The sequence below is a fragment of the Leptosomus discolor genome, chromosome 6, assembly GCF_034619465.1.
Source record: "Leptosomus discolor isolate bLepDis1 chromosome 6, bLepDis1.hap2, whole genome shotgun sequence".
In the NCBI taxonomy this organism is placed as follows: domain Eukaryota; kingdom Metazoa; phylum Chordata; class Aves; order Leptosomiformes; family Leptosomidae; genus Leptosomus; species Leptosomus discolor.
This window is the reverse complement of record NC_141396.1, coordinates 57,521,392-57,542,151: the sequence shown is the minus strand read 5'-3', so window position 1 is coordinate 57,542,151 and position 20,760 is coordinate 57,521,392. Positions and strand designations below refer to the sequence as shown.

The 20,760-nt window shown below is 37.7% G+C and overlaps 1 protein-coding gene across 1 annotated transcript in view; it reads right to left on the bottom strand.

Annotated features, from left to right (window-relative positions):
* LMBR1 (limb development membrane protein 1) overlaps window positions 1-20,760 on the bottom strand; it is a 69,483-nt gene that overhangs the window by 33,872 nt on the left and 14,851 nt on the right. Inside the window, exons 2-5 of the mRNA XM_086467502.1 lie at window positions 20,378-20,450; window positions 17,895-17,934; window positions 15,603-15,742; window positions 9,147-9,250 (exon numbers count right to left, since the gene is read on the bottom strand). Of these exons, the coding sequence (XP_086323628.1) occupies window positions 9,147-9,250; window positions 15,603-15,742; window positions 17,895-17,934; window positions 20,378-20,450 (357 nt within the window). The remainder of the gene's footprint in view (window positions 1-9,146; window positions 9,251-15,602; window positions 15,743-17,894; window positions 17,935-20,377; window positions 20,451-20,760) is intronic.

Sequence of the window (20,760 nt, the reverse complement as noted above, 5' to 3'; positions counted from 1 at the left end):
ATCCAAACAAAATTTGAAAACTACCTTCTGCCTAAAAGAAACTGTCTTGGGTTAAAAAAAAAAATTTAAAAAGTATTTTAGAATACAGTGCTTCAGTTTACATCAATGATAAATGAAGAGATTCAAGCTTAGTATGGGTAGCTGTACCATCTGTACACTTTACAAGTAGTAGAAATATTTAGCATGTCTATTTTTACTCATACGTAACTCCGTAAGCTATTCTAAAAACAAACAAAAACTGTAACATAAAAAACCACCACTTAATTTATTCACTAAGAGAGCAGCAAAGAAAAACATTCACATCCTATTCCATTTGCAGGCTTCCAGCTACATGTTAGAGCTTTTCGCAAAGAGCTATGGAAATTCCACAAAACATAAGCGTGCTAAATACAGCAGCAATGTACAAGTTCAGAACAACGTAGGAGTGGGGAAAGCACAGGAGTTCAGCAACGCATTTCGTTCCTGGCTCAGATGAGGTGGAATAACTAATGCTCCAGCGCTAGTTTCTAAAACTAATTCATTTTACAGATGATTCTACCTACTCAGAATGCAGTTTCTCACAGTATGCTAGAGAAGTAATGGACAGAAAACCACATTCTGAAATAACACCAAGCGTGTTTGGGATTTTCTTTGCACAGTATTTTTACCCCAATATTACTAACAACCCCTGCTCCTCTTGTTACTCTACTAATACCCACAGTTCAAACACACAAAAATGTTGCAAGAACACAGACAAACCCCAGACATTTTGCCTTTCTATCTACATTAAGGAGTTGGTCAAAAAAAGTAATTATAATCTCCACCCCATAAACTACTGCAGAAAGGCTGAATCATTGCTCAGCTAATGAAGTCACGGTGAAGCAGGCAGTGCAGAAAAGCTATGCTGAATAAACTACACCACTAGCTTATCTCCTGTTAGCCTTTTTTTGCAAGTTACACCGAGGCCTCTTTAAAAGAAGTACTTTCTAATTTATGGAAGCAACCAACTGACATTTAACTACTTCAATGAAACGGAGCCCAGATCACATCTCATCACATCTTGATCCAATGTGTGCAACAACCAACATCCACTTATTTCCCCCTCAGCTGTCCCCAGATACAGAACTGTCACGTATATTCAACAAACCACAGATCTCCTTAGGGTAAAATAAAAAGCACAAATTTTGCTTATAACAGATTTTGCATATTTTACATCCTCAACTGACTTAAGCAAGACTACTTATAAAATCTTATAAAATGTTTTATATATCTACAGTAACATTCACATTACGCCATTATTTCTCCACAGTCACAAGTTTCTCTCTCGTAGCCACTGATTCTTGCTGTCATTGAAACACGACCTAAGTTGAAGAACACATGCACGTTATTTACCTGTCCCGCACAGCCCTTGTTCTTAAAGGTCTAAATACAGACACACATACACAAAAATATGCATGCTGAACTCTAGGCTTTGTAATACTAAAATTAATAGAACCGACATTCCCAATCTCTTCTTGACCTACCTGTAGTAATTTTCATGTTCCTACATGAAGTCTTTGTCTTCCAGTCATGTGAAAGGACAGAAGAACAGATATCTCTGCAATACTTTCACAGACAAAGGCATTTGCATCTCATACTAACCTAAATATAGTTACATATTTCAGTTACAGGCTCCCAAAAGCATACTATACTCACATACCTCTTTCCAAACTAATTTGCTGAAATATACCCTGTAAGGTAAGAATTATTTTTTTTTCCTCTGCAGAACTGCAAATAAAGGGCCTGCTAGTGCAAAGCTATAATTTTATCATGTTTTCAGAATTTGGCATAGACACTTGTGAATGTGGCATGCTAACAAGTACCCTAAACTTTCTCATCTTCTACTTCCTGACATTTTATAAGCTCTTCTCAAATTCACTATTAGATGTGCCTGTCCTCTACGTTACAAGTTATAAACACACTCTACGTTTAGCTGGGCATGCACTATTTCTGAGACTTCAGCAGAAGCAGGAAGCACATGAAGAGTCAAGTTGTGCACCATTCTTAACACAGGATTTACCACTAAATATAGTCCTTAACTATCCACCTTGCATCTCACAGATTACATTATGGATTTGTATAACTGTCAGTTAAGTATGCTTTTATTTTAATAGGGAGGAGGAAAAACCCTGATCAAGCTACTTGCCAAATCAGAATCCCAGAATAATCAGCTTCCAAACAACAGCAAAAAAAGTCTAATAAATTTTAAGTGGTGTCATTTTACATGACTCCAGTTTAAATAACTGCACTTCATATCTGAACTGAAGATGTTAACTTATGTCAAAAATACAAAACCAAACAGCTGCCTTTGATGTGACTGATTAAACAACTTTTGTCTCTGGTATTACTAATGGAACGAGTAAATGGTTGTAATATAACATACAATAATTCAGTTACATACTAGTAAACATTTCATAGAGATCAGAGCACTAAAGTCTCAGTTCATGCTGAATGATTTTATAGACAAATAAATATGAGCTTAAATACCAAATAAACATAGACTGTTAACAGGGTACCTCAAGACTATTTGGTGAGCCATTACATGCAGTGGCCCGTGGGTACGGCAGTTGGAGGTACATGCAAGCATAAAGCACAAAGTCAAATGCTGTTTCCAAACAAGGTTCAAGGCTTGTGCTCTCTCCAAATCACTTTTCTAGAAAAATCAAGACAAATTTAGAAAACTGACTGGTTTTAAATAGAGATAATCCCATATTGGAAAGGATTTCCAAACCACTTTTCCCAGGATTTTGTATTATAGGAAGAATTGCTTTCCGTGGAATACTACTTGAGATTAGCAAAAGTGCTTCTAAAAGTAAACACTTCAAAACTAACTTTGAACATACTTCCTACAATGGCTTCATCACATACTGAAACTATATTGTACAGTGCTCTACACCGATACTTGTACCAGATTTCTACTGGTACACACAGCTGAACTGGGGAGTACAGCTTTTCTTTGTGGAAAAAAAATACAGAAATTAGAATTTCCATACTGCCCAAGAAAGGAAAAACATAAGTGAAAAGTAAACCTGCTGCGTTACTGCTACATTTAGTTACCTAGAGTTTGCAAATACAATGCACTGCAACACAAATACATTAGAAACCTAAGCTTAGTTCAGTCTTATTATACAGCAACATGACTAGGAAAAGCCATTGCTACTGATAAATCGAGTGCATCAAACCAACTCAAATACTAAGGAGACGGCAGACACACACAGTGTGGCTGCTGAGCCAGTTAACAAAAGCTTACCTTTACAGCAAAAAGCGCAGTTTCAAAAAAATGTTATTAACCCTATTTTTGCAAAGCTTCAACATTTCGCTCCCTCCCCAAATAAGTGGTTTTACTTACAAAACACATTTTTAAAAGCCAGTGGAAGGGAAGAAATCTGCCTTTAACAGCAGAAACGACTTATTTCACTATTTAGAAGGGAACCTACACACCACGCTTTACTTGCGCAGGCTAAGCTGCAACTGCTAACACAGGCAGGACTTGGCAGTCATGACAGCCCAATCTTCATACAGTAGCAAGCACTGCGCACTAAACTGTTCTGAACACTGGCCCATCTCACCTGCCTTAACTGTATGAATAAACTGCTACATTTTTAAGTGGTGTTTTTATTAAAACAAACTCAATGAGAATTCGGGAAGAGATATCAAGGAAAGGCAAGCAGATGGAGAGACTAACCGACACATAACAATAGCTGGTGAAATATTACTCTTATTTTCTGTAATAAACACCAAGATCAAAACATTATGCAAGTTAAATTTCCTTGAAAGGTTCCCAGCAGGAGTTTTCCTTTTTGTTTGTGCAGTACGCGATTTCCTCTCACCCACAAAAAACATACCAAGAATGTGCATGTGCCACTAACACTAAGCAGCACTTCCTTAATCACTCATTTCCAACAATTTATGGATGATCAGTGGCAAAAACGAGCAAAAATAATGAAAGCATGCAATGAAAGCTCATTGAGACAAACCGGCTTGGACTTCCTACTCATTTCTGTGTCTCTTTAAGATGGGGGTCTGATACAAATTAGCCACTGGGAAAAAAGTCATCTGGTCATAAAATACAGTACAGGGTCACTTTTATGTAAGTTTGCCAAAAGGGACATAAACCAGGACAATTTCAAACTGTGACACAGGATAGAAGTATATTAAAAAAATCTTTGTTCCTCCTCCATTGTGCTGTCATGTTGCTCAGCTTTATAGACATTCTGAGCACCAGCTCTGGCCTCTTCGCTTCCACCTGGTCTACCTAATTAATTAAGCAAGGAAGTTACCTCAAATTTTTGTACTATTTGTTTTTATTATCATGCACTCCTTTTGATGTTCCAGGATTTAACCTCTTAATCCACAGACTCTGTGTGTTGTGTTCTGAACATTTTGGGATGTCTGGATAATTTGGATAATTGGTCAGGATGTTGCTGTCGCTCATGTTAAACTTTATGCCATGACTTCAAGTTCAAAGATCAGTATTAAGGTAAAATACTTCATAAAGCCTTTTTAAAACTCTACACTCATGACTATGCAATACCCAGTTATTCCAGTTTCTCACAGCGGTAAATCGCACTATTTTTATTTTCTTACAAGGAAATTACTCCTAAACATCTTTGTCAGCTTCAAACAAACACAAGTTTCAGTTGAAGTTACATCAAGGGAAAGCATATTTTAACAGATCAAGAAAAGGTATAGCAACCATCTCCTCAAAAATGCTTGCCTCTTTCACACAGCAGCACACGTGTAATTTTCTGTGCATGGAAACATCAGCACTGTGAACTACAGACACTCAACTGCAAATACCACGATTTCCTCTTTTAGAGAGAATGATAAAGAATGAGGTTAATTCTGACATTAAGAAACACGATTGACACCTTTGTTTCATAACTGAATTTGAGAAGGCCAGTGACAAATAACTGAAAGAGTATCTAAACAAGAAATATAATTTCATGCACAGGCTTTATAAATGAAGACAAGAAGAATATAGAAAGATACGAAAAAGTTTTTAATACTGATGCAGGAGATTAGTTACTTCAGGTACTCCAACAGCTCAGTTAATAGCACCAGCTAAGGTGTACTGCATCACAATAACCTCCAACTACTTCAATAGTCTTGAAACACCTAATTCATGTGCATGAAAATACATATGTGTGCATAAACACACACATGGCATGCACACACAAAGATACACATACATATACTATACACCTCCAATATTGCGTTTATAATTATTTTCCTGATAACACAAGTCTGTAACTGCCATTAAACAGAAATAAGCTATAGCAAGAAAGAGCACTTAAGCTCTTTAAAAGGGCATGGTCAACCCCCTTAGGCCCAAAATGCCCTTTTTGAATTAACAGTCGTTTTAATTAAAAACTAGGCAGAGAATCAGTTTGATTTTCAGTACAACACTGCATCCGTCCATGGTGAGCGCCTAATTTCCGTATTTCTCTCCTCTGCACAATATGCAAGTCCTTGGCTGTTTTAAACTGTTGCCCTGGGGAATCAAAAAGAGTCTATAAGGGAGGCCATGTGCCATTTCGAAAGTATACTAGCAACCAAGAAAAAAAGCCATAGTAAATAGGAAGATGGTTAACCAAACCCACTCTGATTCATGAAACTTAAACAGTTAAGGGGGCAACATGTCCTTACAACAACGTCGAAAGAAAAGTTATACAAAGCATACATATATACAAAAGTTATACAAGTAACAGTAACCTATGAGCTATCTGAAATAGCATAGCTTGCAAAAAGTTCACATTACACTGAATACATAAAATCAACTTTTATAGCATAATCTCTGACAAACACTCAGATGGCTAAAACCTTTGGAGGTTAGGCCCATATGTGATAACAAGTAACATTATTGTCACAGTTTAAGCTGAACAAAGAAATTAACAAATTTAAAAAACATTCAATATCAGAACTGAATCTTTTTTAACCATTCATTTTCAAAGCTTCTATTAAAATCCAACAAGTAATTCTTATATGAACACCTTCAAAGAGCCATCTGGACTGTGCACACCTAAATCTCAAGTGATCTATTTATTGATTATAATGAAGGTAATTCTGAAGACAAATTCAAGATGACCTGCATAAAAGCTTCCATTGGAACAGTTTTTACTCAAGTTTTGAGCTGAGCTAGGTCTCTAGAATCAACTTTTCCCTACTCCTTGTATTCAACACCCAACTGAAAGATTAAAGATTATTATCCTGTGCCAAACCTCCTTATTGAATGTCTTCATATTTACAGTAGATCGCTCTTCTCTTAAACGCTGCAAGTTTTGCCAAATGTATGAAATGTTCTTTTAAACTGAGATCACTAAAATCTGATTTTTCCAGTTAACAGTGATAGCATTTGAGTAATTTTTATCTTTCTGTCCCATTAGTCTGATGTGATCAATGACAAAATATGATTTTTTTTTTTAAATACTTGCCCAAGTATAATTAAAGCCAGAGTCATTTGTTAAAAGTACCAGAATTCTACAAAGTAATCATGGTCTCAAAATCTTCTCTGAAGAGAGACAAGCAATGTGCCAAAATCTAAAGAAAGTAAAAAAAGATGGGAAGTACCCTTCATGGATTCTACACCTGAAAAGGTTAAATGTAATCCTGAGTTCAATTAACCATAACTTTGCCAGATTCCAATCATCCTATTGTGATGTAATTCTTTAAAATATATATATGTAGTACTTGTTGCAAGTGGAATAATTTATCTGCATCAGAATTCCAACAGAACAGCACACTCAATTTTAACTACCAACTTAGTCCAATTTGCCACTTACTTTCTAAGAAAAGCGATCAAAGATGAGGTATGTTAATATTAAAATGGACTACGATTGAATTCCTCCATGTTCACCAATAGCTTTAGGGCTCAAAGCTGGTAAAACAATTCAGTATGTCTGCATCCACCTTCAATACTTTTAAATAGTAGCCCGGTAGAACAGACATTGGACAAAGGCCTTGAGTACATGTACTAGGAATCACACTTGGCTTCTAGGATGTACCAAAAGCATCCAGCAGAAGTCGAAGTAACAAAAATATCCCAAAATTGGGGTTTCCCTTCCCCCTCTTCACAACTGGCGGGTTTTGATAACAAAATCTGATCTCATTTATCCCCACGAAGAAGCAAAACTACTCTAAAGCACCAACAATCTTTTTCCTGACATCTGCTGACAGATCTCACCTGGAGTTACAATGCTTCCAAGAGTAAAAATGTAATGGTGATCCTATTTATGTCAAATGGGTTTTATTGATAGCCAGTATCATAAATTTAAAAGTTACACTATAACTATTAAAGTTCTATGTAAAGTACAAGTTTAACGCAGCTGGGGTACATAACGCATCTGTTGGAGCCAACAGAAATCTACAAGTCAAGGGGACACCACCAGCAGAACACAGTACACTAACAGAGAGAATCCTTGCTTTTCATTGGACTGCAGAGGTCAAACCCCACTAAAATCACTCATTTCTGTTTTAGAAGATACACGTTAGCTGTGACTAGATACTTAGAGTCAAAAGGAGAATGGAGCGGCCTCCACCTGAAAACTGAAAGGACAAAATGAGTTGTTGAAAGTTTTCTTAGCCCTATAGATACGTGAAGCGAAGGAAGAAGAGGGAAGAGTTTTCCAGCCAAATTGGATAAGTGGAGCTAACCATAGTAGCCCATCACCAAACCCCTTTGAAGTTCAAGTCATTACCATGGTCATCCAAACTTGTAACTGAAGTAACTTGGACACATCTACAGTTCAGTCCAAACAAACTGACGCTGCAGTAGCATCAAAGAGCTGAGAACAGGTTACACCAAACAGGTATTTACACACCACCTTGGTTGGGTGCTGCAGGTCCTTTCTGACACAGCTATATTGCTCGGTGTATGTAATCTCCCAGTAGCTTCAGCTATAGAATGAAATTATCTGTTTCTTCACATTATTCTCTCTGAATTAAAATTTTCCTTCATGCTGTACGTTCTAAGTATCTTTTTTTTTTTTTGCTGTCCTCTATTTTCTCTCTCGAATGTCTACATGACCCCTAAAATCCCAAATTGAATGCAGTACTTCAGCTGAGGTTTCCCCAACCCCACCAAGAAGGAAAACGGCAACTTCACTGCCTCCGTGTCAATTCCTGTCAAGGCAATCAGGAATTATATTTTCCTTCCCACCACAATCATCCCTTGTTGATTTATGTTACATGCAATCCACCAATGACTCAGTCTTTTGCATCCATCTTTAATGCATTTCATTTTCCTGATTTCAGACCACTTTTCAAGATCCCTCACTTTCTAGTAACTGTCATCCAAAGGGCACAGCATCCCCTCAAGTGTAGTATCATTAAAAACAAAAGTGTAATCATTTGGATGATAATAATGTAAACATGCTACAATTGGTCCCCAGGCAATCGTTCCAGTTTAATTTGATAGTTAAGATTTGAAATTCATTTTGCTGTGCCTCCCATTATAGTAATTTTTCATTATATTTCTTTGGTTCACATATTAATATAATCATTATCTTATTGTTCAGAAATTGCTTTGCCAAATTCCATGCTTTGCTGAAATACTCAGCTCTCTTGAATATATTCAACTCAGTTGAATATTTTTAGTTATTCTCTACCCATTTAAGACAGTTTTCTTGACATATTATTAATACCGACCACACCTGACCCTTTTTTGGGATGTTTATAATCTTTAAAATTCACAAATCAAGCTATTTTTCTCTGCGTCATGTGTTAATAATCACCCTTCCCATTAGTAAAAAGCCTGTACTACTTTCCCTTGTTACTTACTTTCTAGTGTATTTTTTCTTTCTTCCCTTTTAGCACCTCAAAATCATTTTCCAGTAAATAAAATCTTGATCAAAACATTTCATTATCAAAAAAGACAAGCTCATTTTCTTGATTTCAGTATATGTGGCTTTTCAAGCACTTCCCCATCCCCTTCAGCTTACTCACAGCCACACACTGTATACTCCCTTCACCTGCTTGCAGAAGAGCATGCATCTGTGTATACACATTCACATAAGCATACACATGCCAGTGCCAAATGCTCCCAAATTTGTAAGTCTGTTCCATCGGAAACAAGGGCTGAAAATGGAATATATACTGTTATTAGGCTGTATTTAACAGTATTTTCCTACCTTTTTTAAGCCAGCAAATCCTTCCGATTCTAGGAAGAAAAAGGCAAAGGGCATCAACACAAACAAACATAAATTCGAAAAAAGAGAAGCAAGATTCCATAAACCTGCAACAAAGAAGAAAAAAGCAGACATAAGTTTCTCAGCTTTAAAAGTTGAAGGCAGTACATTTTCCTCCCTTACATATAACAATGTAGTACACATACAAGTGCTAACAGAAGCCAGATTTTTATGGATACATGGTTATTTACAGGTCATTGCCGAAAAATACCCATTCCTCTACATAACGATCTTCAAACAAAAATTGAATACCAACTTCAATAGCAGCAAATGTCTGAAATCTTGGGAGACAGACTGCAAACTCAGGTGGACTACCTCCACAATATCCCATTGAAGGCTCTTAGACAACCATTTAAAAATTTTTCAGGACTAAAGTATTTTACTGCTATCAGTGAATCACAAAATTCAGTTCTGTGTACTCATGTCCTCCCATATTTTTCCTCAAAAGAAACTTAGACAAATCAGGGATTTTAACATGAGCAATACACAAATGCCGTCATCACCTCCAAATTAGAAGGTATCATTGTAACAGCAGCAGCAGCCTTCCACAACGAGATGACTGGCTTGGTGGGCAAGAGGAGAACAGTAGATGTGGTTTAACTCAACTTTAGTAATGCTTTCAACATCATCTCCCACAAATGTCCTGACAGTCTAATTAATGAAGTATGGGCTAGGTAAGTGGACTCCGAGGCGGACTGAAAATTATCTGAGGTTCTGGGTGCAAAGGGTTGTGACCAGCAGCACAAAGTCAGGTTGGAAGCCAGACACCAGTGGTATATCTCAGGGGGTCAATTTTGGATTTAACATCTTCATTCACAACCTGGATGATGGGAGAGTGTGCATCCTGAGCAAGTGTGCTGAAGATGCAAGATGGGGAGGAACAGTAGCCTGCCACTCAGATGAACCTCAACAGGCTGGACAAATGGGCAGTGAGCACACTGGGGATCAATCATCCCAAAACCAGCTTTGTAGAAAAGGCCTGAGAGGTTCTGCTGGACACCAGGTTGAACAGGAGTCAGCAACGTGCCCTTGCAAAGGCAGCCAAGAGCATCCTGGGCTGCATTAGGAGAAGGGTTGGCAGCACATCAAGGGAGGTGATCCTTTCTCTCTGCTCAGCACTGGTGGCACACATCTGGAGGACTGCATCCAGTTGTGGGCTTCTCCATACAAGACAGACATGGCTATATTGGAGCAAGTCCAGCAAAGGACCACAAAGATGATGAAAGGATTGGAGCATCTGTCCTACAAGGAGAGGCCACGAAAGCTGGAACTGTTTAGCCTTGAAAAGAGAGGACTCAGGGACATTTTACCAATGTATATAAATATCTAACGAGGGAGGGGGAAAAGGAAAACAGAGTCAGACTCTTCACAGTGGTATCCAGTGAATGGAGAATGAGCATGAATTGAAAAAACTGGAAAACCTACTTAAAAATAAGAGGAAAAAAAAAAAAACCAAAACTTCTTCCACTGTGAGTGTAGTCAAACACTGCAACAGGTTGCCCACACAGGTTTTGTAATCTCCATCCTTCAACATATTCAACACCCAAACAGGCACTGCCTTGAGCAGCCTTCTCTAACTGACCCTGCTTTGAGCACGGGGCTCAGACTAGCCTATTTCCAGAGGTCCCTTCCAACCTCAACCATTGTGATCTAGGTGAAAAGTCAACAACTGACTAAAACTAGGACATCTGTAAGACACATGTGACATCTGCAGGAAGGGAAAAGGCTTAGAGAACAACCTGAAGTGATAACTGATCTCCATTAAGGCGATCTGCTCTATTAAGACTGTTCACTTTCTGAACAACCAGTTTCTGGTGCCTAAACTGGAACCCATCATCATCCTATCAAAAGCAGGATGCAGTGTTTCCTCTTTATAAAAGCAGAAGCTTACCTGCTATTTAGTAGCCAACAGGTTTAACTAGTGTCACATGCTCTGCATCTTGAAAACACAGCTTTTATTTTGTAGTTGAGAAAAACAGGCTAGTCCCCCACCTTCCCCAAAATACACACATTTCCATAATTCTGCAGGATTATATCATATCACCCGAAATCCAAAAAAGAACATCCCCCATAAGAAGAAAATTTGAACTAACAGCTTTGTTTACTTCTTTCTTCTCAGGAACAGGCTTGAAACTGTAATTTCTTTGAAATTGTACATTTTGGAAAGAACAGGGAAAGAGACATTTACAGGATGTCTGGGAAATTCATTATTGAGAGAAATACTTAGTTCCAAACGTAAAATAGTTAGCTGTTATCCTCACCTACACCCCCTTAAAAAAATGCTTTCACCATATATAGTTCCTTTTCCCTCAAATGAAATTATTTCAATTTCAAGAAGACATAAAAATGAGGGGGGAGGAGGGAGGCGACAGTCCAAGAAATCTAGTTCTTCAGCAACTGATAGCACCAGGACACCAGGAACCAAACTTGGCCAAATAAGCTACAGAAAATAGAACAAGAAAATTCCAAAAGATGCATGAAATATAATACTCAATTGCTAAAGAAAACAAGACTGCTTAAAGGTGGCTACACTCCAGTTAACAAAGAGGGGGATTTTTTCTTTTGAATTTGCTTAGCCAGGAAGCTCCTGTTACCATTCAAGAAACCTTCGTGCATAGCAACATCAGCAAGAATGTCACTAACAGCCCTTACCAGGGGTACATTAACTCAAGCAGTCTGTGTACTTTTTTTTTTCTCCAGAAAATTAAGACACCAGTGCTAGAGTAGAAATACTAGTAGATGGGGGTGGGGGCCTTATTTCAGCAGTTTTCTCTCACTGAAGACCCCGCATTCAGTTCCCTAATGCAAAGCTGAACACTTGGCTGTCCTCATTTCAGCAGCTCGCACGTGTGTAGCTGCAGTGTACAACAGTGCGTAGGAGCTGCATAGTACGTACAGAGCATGTTACAGGACAGGAGAGTGCTGCACAGCCAGGGTGATCTTTAAGAAGTTAAAATCCAGAAATCTACACATTAACAGCTGATTGCAACCACATTTACAGAATACTAAACTTTACATGCATATTGTAGCTCTGTACTTATCGGCAGTAAGGACAGCGCTGTACTGCTGCCAACATATACATACACCTTCCTCAAAGTAAGGAACATACAGGGCTCTTTTCTTCCCCTACTGTATTTCTTATCCCAATGTGATAGCTCCAAAATCAGATTAAAATATACCCAGAAAAATAATTATTTCCTACTGTATTGACTACATCATAAAATTGCATGAGACACACTTGCAGATATCAACACAAAAAAACACTTTAAACAGTCTATTGGAATATTTTAAATTTTTTTTCCATTTGTAGTGACCTAAGAATATCTCCCATAGAACAAGTTAATAAAACATAAAAATTAAAAATATCTCAGTCTTTGACAAACAGATTAGATCCTCTCATCAATTTCTCGTCTTTCTTATTCATGGCAGTTTCATTACATTTTACCCCCACCTGGTGGTTGTATCCAACAACAGCCATAGCGAACATCCAGCTGTCAGAAATATTTCTGGGGTTAGTTCAACATGCATTAGGCAAGAGTGTTTATACTGGATCCAGGTATGGGCTTTCTGCCTAGTTTCAAAAATTAGAGGCACATACTTGATATATGCCACAACCAATGCAACAGTCTAAAAACCCTTAATATTACATCCATACCTCAGACTATATCTGTAATCGGTAAATCTCTCAAAGCCAAAGTGTTTTAGAGCAACACAAATATTCCCATTTGATAACATTTGTACAGCAGCAAGCGAACCGTACCTGAAGGCTATGCTAGACAGAGTATTATGGAGACAGGAACATTTTCTGAACTGGAGAGCTTGTGATAACACTATCAGCCCCCAAAACCTGCACAGGTCTTTCATCACTAACCTCAAAAACGTATGGCCACCACACGGAACAGGTTTTTACAGAGCAGGGCAGCGCGATTGTGCAAACCTAGGGAGCACCACAAGAGGGAGCCCTTCCCCAAGGTACTGCGCTGCCAAAGGACATTCATTTTTGTTCCGCCGCAGTATCAGAAGCCCATGATCAGATTCATAGTGTACTGATGCACCTGAAGCCTTCACACCAACTGTGGTAAGTCTTGGTTTAGTTCAGTCATGTCTATCCCTAGCATAAGCTCTGCAACACACAGACAAACTTGGAAACACCAAGATGCTGAATTGACTTCCCTGCTAGCCGTTACTACTGGACTGATGAAATATAAATTATGCTGTGCATGCATAAAGGAGCACTTTCAAAAGATCGTATCAAAATCAAAAGATCGTCGACACTGGAAAACTCAAAGGACTTGCTTTGTGATAGCTACTCTTTCCAGCAGATTTCTAATTAACCCAAGTTTTCTCAAGTATACTAGCAACTCTGACAGTGACAAATTCTGAATTGGTTATTACATAATTTGCACTCTCTGAAATATTTTATTGCAGTTTTTCCAAAGTGAATTCAGACACAGAAGGAAGTATTATTTTCCCTTTTTTTTTTTATGTTTGAGAATAAAGAATATAAATCTGTCTGAGCAGCTAAATCCATGTGAAAAATGAGAATTAGCTGGGTTTTTTTTTTCTTCCATGTAGGAAGCATACCAAATAAGCAATCCCCTGTGATGTGTGAAAAAACAGATAACAGAATAACTCAACTAGAAAGAACCTCTAAAGCCATGTAGTCTGACCTGCTGCTTAAAACAGCTAAGGTACAGGTGCAATCAGGTTGCTTAGGGCTTTAACTAGCTAAGTTTTGGAAAATTTCCAAGGATTTAGATCTCTCAGACTCTCTAGACAACCTTTTCCAGCATTCAACCACCCCTCCTGTGAAGAACTGTTGCTTTATGCCTTGCAAACATTGCTTCTTGCCTCTCACTGCACACTCCAGAGAAGCAGCTGGCTCTATATAAACCACTCACCACCTGCAAATCCAGCTGTGCCCTGGCTTTCCTAACCTCACACCAGGATGTTAACCCAGGTGATACTGCTACAACCCTCCTGGACAGTTCACCCCTACTTCTAGCCTCTGTCCATCTCCTTTCTTGTTTTGAGCTCAGGAGTTGCCCATTAACCCAAGTCAACCTCCTATTACACCTGTTCATCTTCTTGCACACCAAGGTGCACATTATGGTGCCTGAAGGTTATCCTTGGACACCTGTCTCCTGCACCCTTTGCCTTCAGGGCATTCTCCAGTAAGGTCCCACATACACATCTCCTGAAGAGGACAAAGTCTACTCTCTCAAAATCTATTCTCTTTATTCTGCTTTTCTCAGGTCTTAAACAACTCTGTCACCACAGTCAGGGTCACCATTGACCACCACACCTACAGTCAGCTCCTCCTTATTCTTGGGTTTTAAAAAAAAAATTCACAGATAACACAAAAAATACTCAACTAGTTTCAGAAATATGACTGACAATATGCATTACTTCCTGTCTTCACTTCTCCAAATTTATTGTAAACTTCTTTAATCTTAAAAAAAAAAAAAAAAAGTCAGGGATCTGGAAATTTATTCATTTGCTATTTTTGAGCATCATTAGACATTTAGCAAAAACTGTGTTTTTCAGAGAAAAATCCTCCAAAGCCCAACTACTATCTCTTCACAAGAACAGAAAAAGGACAGCATAGTTAACTTGTAAATTATTTGTTCCAGATTAAATAAATTGTTTCACATAGTGAAGGTACTATCACCTTTCTCGAGCCAAATCTACTAAAGAACATCCTGTTTCCACCAGTTATTTCCCTTCAACACATAGAAGTGTCCAAATTATTTTCAAATATTAGTATCCATTATACACATCATAGTCGTAAACATGTTAACCAGTATTGGAAAGCAAGCAAAATCACTGCCAGACACCAAGGCATCATCACTGCAAGTAAAAGTAATATTCTTTCCTTGCATCTTGTTTTCCTTGAATAGTTTATTTTTAGTGCGCCTCTTTACCACACTCGATACACTTACATTCTTTAATTCTCCTTGTTTACAAACAAGTCATTAACAGTTGAATTTAACTATCTAATCCCAACTGCTCACACATGGGAAGTTTCTTAAAACAATTTTTTTATTTTGAGAATAAATTAATATGCATTATCATAGAGTTAGGCTTATGAATCTTGCATTAAGGAAGAAGTTTGAACAGTCTGCTTTCAAGTTAGCTTCTGTTAGCTCTTATTCTACATTAATAATCAAAGCAGTAAATTTGGTTTAATTTCAAGTCTACGTAATTCTTTTAAAAAAACAATAAAACAGCTGAGAGACTTTTGTGACATATTACACAGCAGCAAAACCAACTAGCCAGTAACATATTAACTCAATTAGCATCTTAAATGACAATGGATTTATTAGTCTAAAAATAAGAACATATCTGTGCACATATAATCAAGACATCCATTTTAATTACATTATGCCGAGTACTAACCATGAATTAGTGAGCCATTTAACCACTGAATATAGTAGTTTTGTGGAAAAGAAAGCAGGATCTCATTGCTGATTATTGAGAAAGGTAGAAGCAGGACTGCACCAGCTGAAACTGCTAGAGTGAAGGTGCTCAAGAACAGCCTGAAATTTAAAGAAATGTACCACTGTTATCACCAACATGCTCTGAACAGGGGGAAAAAAAAAAGTAGTTAGCCTACCTATTAGTCAGTGTCTGAAGGCAACACATTCTTACATTGTAAAGGGGCAAGAGAAACCGATTTCCACAATATTTCACTTCCAAAAAGCAAATTTCAAACACTAGGTAGTTTACAGAATCCAGTAAAAATAACCAGTTTTTACCATCTAGCACCATTATTCTCTTGGGACCTGCATGCATTCAATCCCAGTATCACACACAGGTTAAATTACTGGAGTTCATGGAATATCTTTTCAAAAATCTCTTATTTTAGTTTTCATTTTCCACATACACACTACAATTTTTAAAAGCAGAGCAGCTTTTCAATGTCTAAAAAGTGAGTACAATTATACATAAATATTTTAACCAAATTGAAAAAATATTGCTTTTCTTTCACAAAGTAGTTACTTCAGTATTATCTCATAGATTAGGGTTTTCCAATAGCTGTAAAGTCAACACAGAGAAATTGTCAGAATTATTTAAAATATATTTACGCGCCTTCTTTTTACATGCCAAATACAGCTTACATCAAGTGCCATCTTGTGGTATTAAAAAGAAGTGTGTTCTTCATAAAAAAAAGGTTTTGTTGTCTGTTTGAGATATTTTTTCTTTTATTTAAGGATGTTTATGTATCCTAAGCCAGAACTGTGAAACCTAACACACTACAGCCTTTCAACACGCTACAGCAGTTTGGCTTTGTTTTCTTCCCCCACCCACCTCTCAAGCCCTGACAATTATGCTCTGCAAAGAAATATCCATCTGCAACTGCATTTGACAGTTACTGCTTTTTGGAAAATAACATGCACACTTAAGGAACAAGAAAGCTCAGCTGAAAGAACAAGAAGCACTTTATAACAACACTTACAAAGGAAAGGCTATTACTCTGATGGGAGGGCTAATCTTGTCTTACATTGTTTGTGCATGAAGAACACAGTATTTGCAATTGATATTTGTTGTATTTTAAAGCTAAACTAGAAAATAGATGCAGGGGGATAACAGTTACCAAGACAAATTTTACTCTTTGCATATTGAAAAATTCAGAATGAGGCTAAGACCACAGCTGCCATGAAAAACGTTCAATCTAGAAGACCCTTCAATATTAGAAGAGCCTTCACTGTAGGAAGCACAGACAAGATGCTCCTCTATTTGAGAGGGAAGAGCTTCATAGCATTTAAAAGTGCGTATTTTTCTCTAGACCTGAAGTAGACCTTGTGGCAAATAAGTATTTCAAATTCACAAAAAATACTGGTATCAGACACTACTGGGAGAAGCACACCTAAGATTTACATCAGCTTTGTACAGCTTTCAAGCTTGTCACATATTCACAACTGAAAGTGAACAGCTTGCAGTGTACTCGGCACTTTCCCAGGGTACAAGACAAATCAATAAAATACTCAATGAGCTCTCCTTCCAAGAGGATGACAGCACCACCGTGGAAGAGCTAAAAACATTGTAATAAGCAAGTAGCAAGTCCACATAGTTTAGCAAATCACGTAACCGAGAGGGCAGCAACAGCTCACAGATGTTCTGTAAATCTTCAGACATATCCAAATAGGAAAGGTAAGTATCTAGCTTTACAAAGGAACAGGAAGAGGAGATAGAAGTTTCCCGCAGACCAGCAGGTCTGGCAAGTGCTTGTCTTCCATTTGCTATTCTTTAAGACGATCAAATACAGATGGCTGCTCCAGGGCGAGCTAACTTTCTGTCCAGGATCCACTGCCTCCCTCAACAGGGCTTCCATCAACTGCAGTGGGAACTTAAACACCTACCCCCCCACATAAACACCTAGAGACCTAAACTTAGGTGCAGGTCTTCGACTGAATTCCACCTCTTCCACCAGGTCCTCATTAAATATTCTGGCCAACCTTACACCTACCAGGAAAATCATAGGTGAAAAAAGCCCTGGATGAAACTGCCTTGCCTCATCGTGCCTTTCGTAATACAATGTGCCACTTGATCAAATCTTTTTCCTCTGCCCTCTAGAAATCTATTTGCTGTCACATTTGAAATGTACTGTTATTTATTCGGAAGCATACAAGATTCCTATCATAACAATATATTCAGGGAAAAAAAGTTCTGCAAAAGAGCTATACATACGATATTCTGTTAACAATGGCATCTTCATCCTCTTGCTCATCTGAAAATTAAATTACAGCAGGTTATATTCAATACTTAGTCATCTTTCCTCAGGCTAAAACGTATACACATAAAAGTAATTCTACATTTTAATTTACAAATGTAAATTAAAATGTAGAATTACTAAAACAATTTATTAGCATCAATATTTGAAAAACATTCCTTCCAAAAATGAATATTCCCCTTTTTTTTTTTTTTTTTGGCTAGTCTTAAACTCTTTTCAATCATGTAACTACAAAGTTCTTTCACTTCATTTAAACATGCAGATCAAAAGTTCTTGGAAACATCTTCCAGAGGGCTCTACAGCAAACAAGCTTCCAGACTACTACCACCGTGGCTGCTGCTAGGAACTGTCTCTTTGGGCATCTCTGAAACCACAGAGAGCAGGCAAGCTACAGGAGTCTTAGGGTCCATACTAACTACTACTATAAATCCCTAAATAGATGCTTCATTTTCAGTATTAATGTATTTTTAAAACAAGAAAGCATACCCAGAACAGTAGTGATGGCCACTCAGTTGCTTCCCCTTATTCATCTCGACTCCTGGAGATTTGGGGGAAGGGGGAAAGGAGATCTGTTGTTCTTGTTGTTTTAGATCTAAGATACCATGGCTTCCTTTCTGATATTCCACATTTTAGACCATTTTTGATCACTTATTATCACTCAGCTAATATTCCAACTTTTTGAAATATTATCAACATTTAACTCGGAGGTAATCACTAATACAGCCTTCATTTATCTTTTGTATCCTTCTCCACACACATCTGTACTCAAATGTATGCATTTCTACATTTGGAATAATTTTAGAGTCAGCTTTCTTCTTTTAAGGTTTTCCATGGGAGGTAACTCAAATTTATTTTAAAACCTAAGAATAAATAAAGCCAAGTGTTTCAAGTTCTTAAGAGTCATGTAAACATTTGAAATAAACATGTAGCCGCTAACATCATGCTATTTTGAAACTCTTCTGTGAAAGTACATCGGGTTACTGTTTCTGTTTTTTGGAATCTTATTGTGTTTTGAGAGACTAAGTCAAGGTCTCTTACGACCCATTTTGGCTAAAGAGCTTGTTGTAGAAACAGTAAACAATTTGTCCTGAAAGAATTCCAGACATGTTAACTCTTCAAGTGTGTCTCATCAGGAAGACCTAGCAGGCTACAAAGTTCACCTCACAAAGCTTTCATAAAGTCAGGACAGTTTCAGAGAAGTTCTTCTCACCAGCTGATGAGATCAACTGCCAAAAAGGTAATAGAAGTGTCTTTACATCCAATAGTGTTTGCCAGACCAGCTCCCTCTCCCTATCTCCAAATAGTAGCAGCTTTCTATACAAAATACATATCAGAATCAGAAGATAGTATCCTTCTTACTTGAACTATTTCCAATGTTTAAGAGTGTGCACTTTTTTTTTTTAAGGTATTAAATTTCTTGAAGAGTTTACTTTTTTAAACACGAATCAACCTACGAAAGCAGCTCTGTCATAACACAGGTCACTATAGCTCAATAAACATTTGCCATTGAAGTGCAAAGTAACAAGATCATCATGCATAACAATGCTTCTCCAGCATGACTGACAGAGCATTACTGAGTACCAAGGTCCCAGATAAGCTGCCAAGAGTCAAAGATCCTGCCATTTTATACAGATTTTATGCTATTTGTCTTTAGAAGCAATACAGAAGAAAATGACAGAGGTCCCTACAGACTAGTTTCAGACAGAAAATGTTTCTAAAGGAAAAAAAAAATACAGTATTATCTCAAGGAGTAGGACTTCAGTGGTGAGGTCATAAGGAACAGCTTCAGAACACTGAAATAGCTGTACTTGAGCAAAGCAGGATTTTTAGAAGAAATCTGCTACTTCCCTTCTGTATTACTGGCAACCTTTTCACTTTATCAGCTAAAGCTCTGAACTTGATTTTGGTGCTAGAATACAGCCTGAAGACACTTATTCTGGAAAAGCTGACATGAAATGCGAACAGGATCTAAAGGCAAGGGAGGCAGAGGAAGGAGTCTACTTGAAATTCTCCCCTTTCTCCCCTCTCAAAACAGTTAAAATTTAGGCTGCCACAGGGCCACAACAGAACAACTGATTGTGGCCACCCACTCCACAAGTGCACACTGCCAGCTACAGCACTCACTGATCCTCTTCTGAGATGCTTCAGTGCAGTCCCTCCTCAGTTACTGATATTAGAAGGCATGTTGAAGGGTCTGAGACGTGCCAGAGTGGACACAGGGTGACGGAAACTCACAGCTCGGGGACAAAGGGAGCAGATAGAGGGCAAGACAGCAGCATATACAACCAGATCAGTCCAGGCTGCCATAAAGCAGCAGCCTGAGAAACACTTTTGGTCAGGTACCTAGTTCTTTCGCTTTCCTTGGGGAGGCAGAAAAAGAACCACCTACCTACTTGAAAAACAAAATTATTTTTGAATACATTAACAAGTCTATGCTTACCTGCTTTCCTTTTGTATCTTGTGATTATGAAGTAGGAAACTATGTAGAGAACAGCAAACAGGAGAAAACAGATCTGGAAAAAAAAAATTACATTTATTAGGTTGTAAAGAAATGCCCTATAATAAGAATAAACAGGAAAAATAGTATCAATGATTTAAAACTGATTTCAGATCAACAAAAGTGTATTCTACGTAAATGTCAGCACTGTTATATTTTACATCTTCTCACAGAAAGACAAACCAACAAGAACAATTTAATTAGAGTAACAGATATTGATCAGTTATATGGCCAGAAAATTTTACTCTAAAATTAAGAAAAAAAAAAAAGCCTTATTTACAGTGCGATTTTTTGTTTGGGGGAGGGGTGAGTGGGGTGGGCTCAGC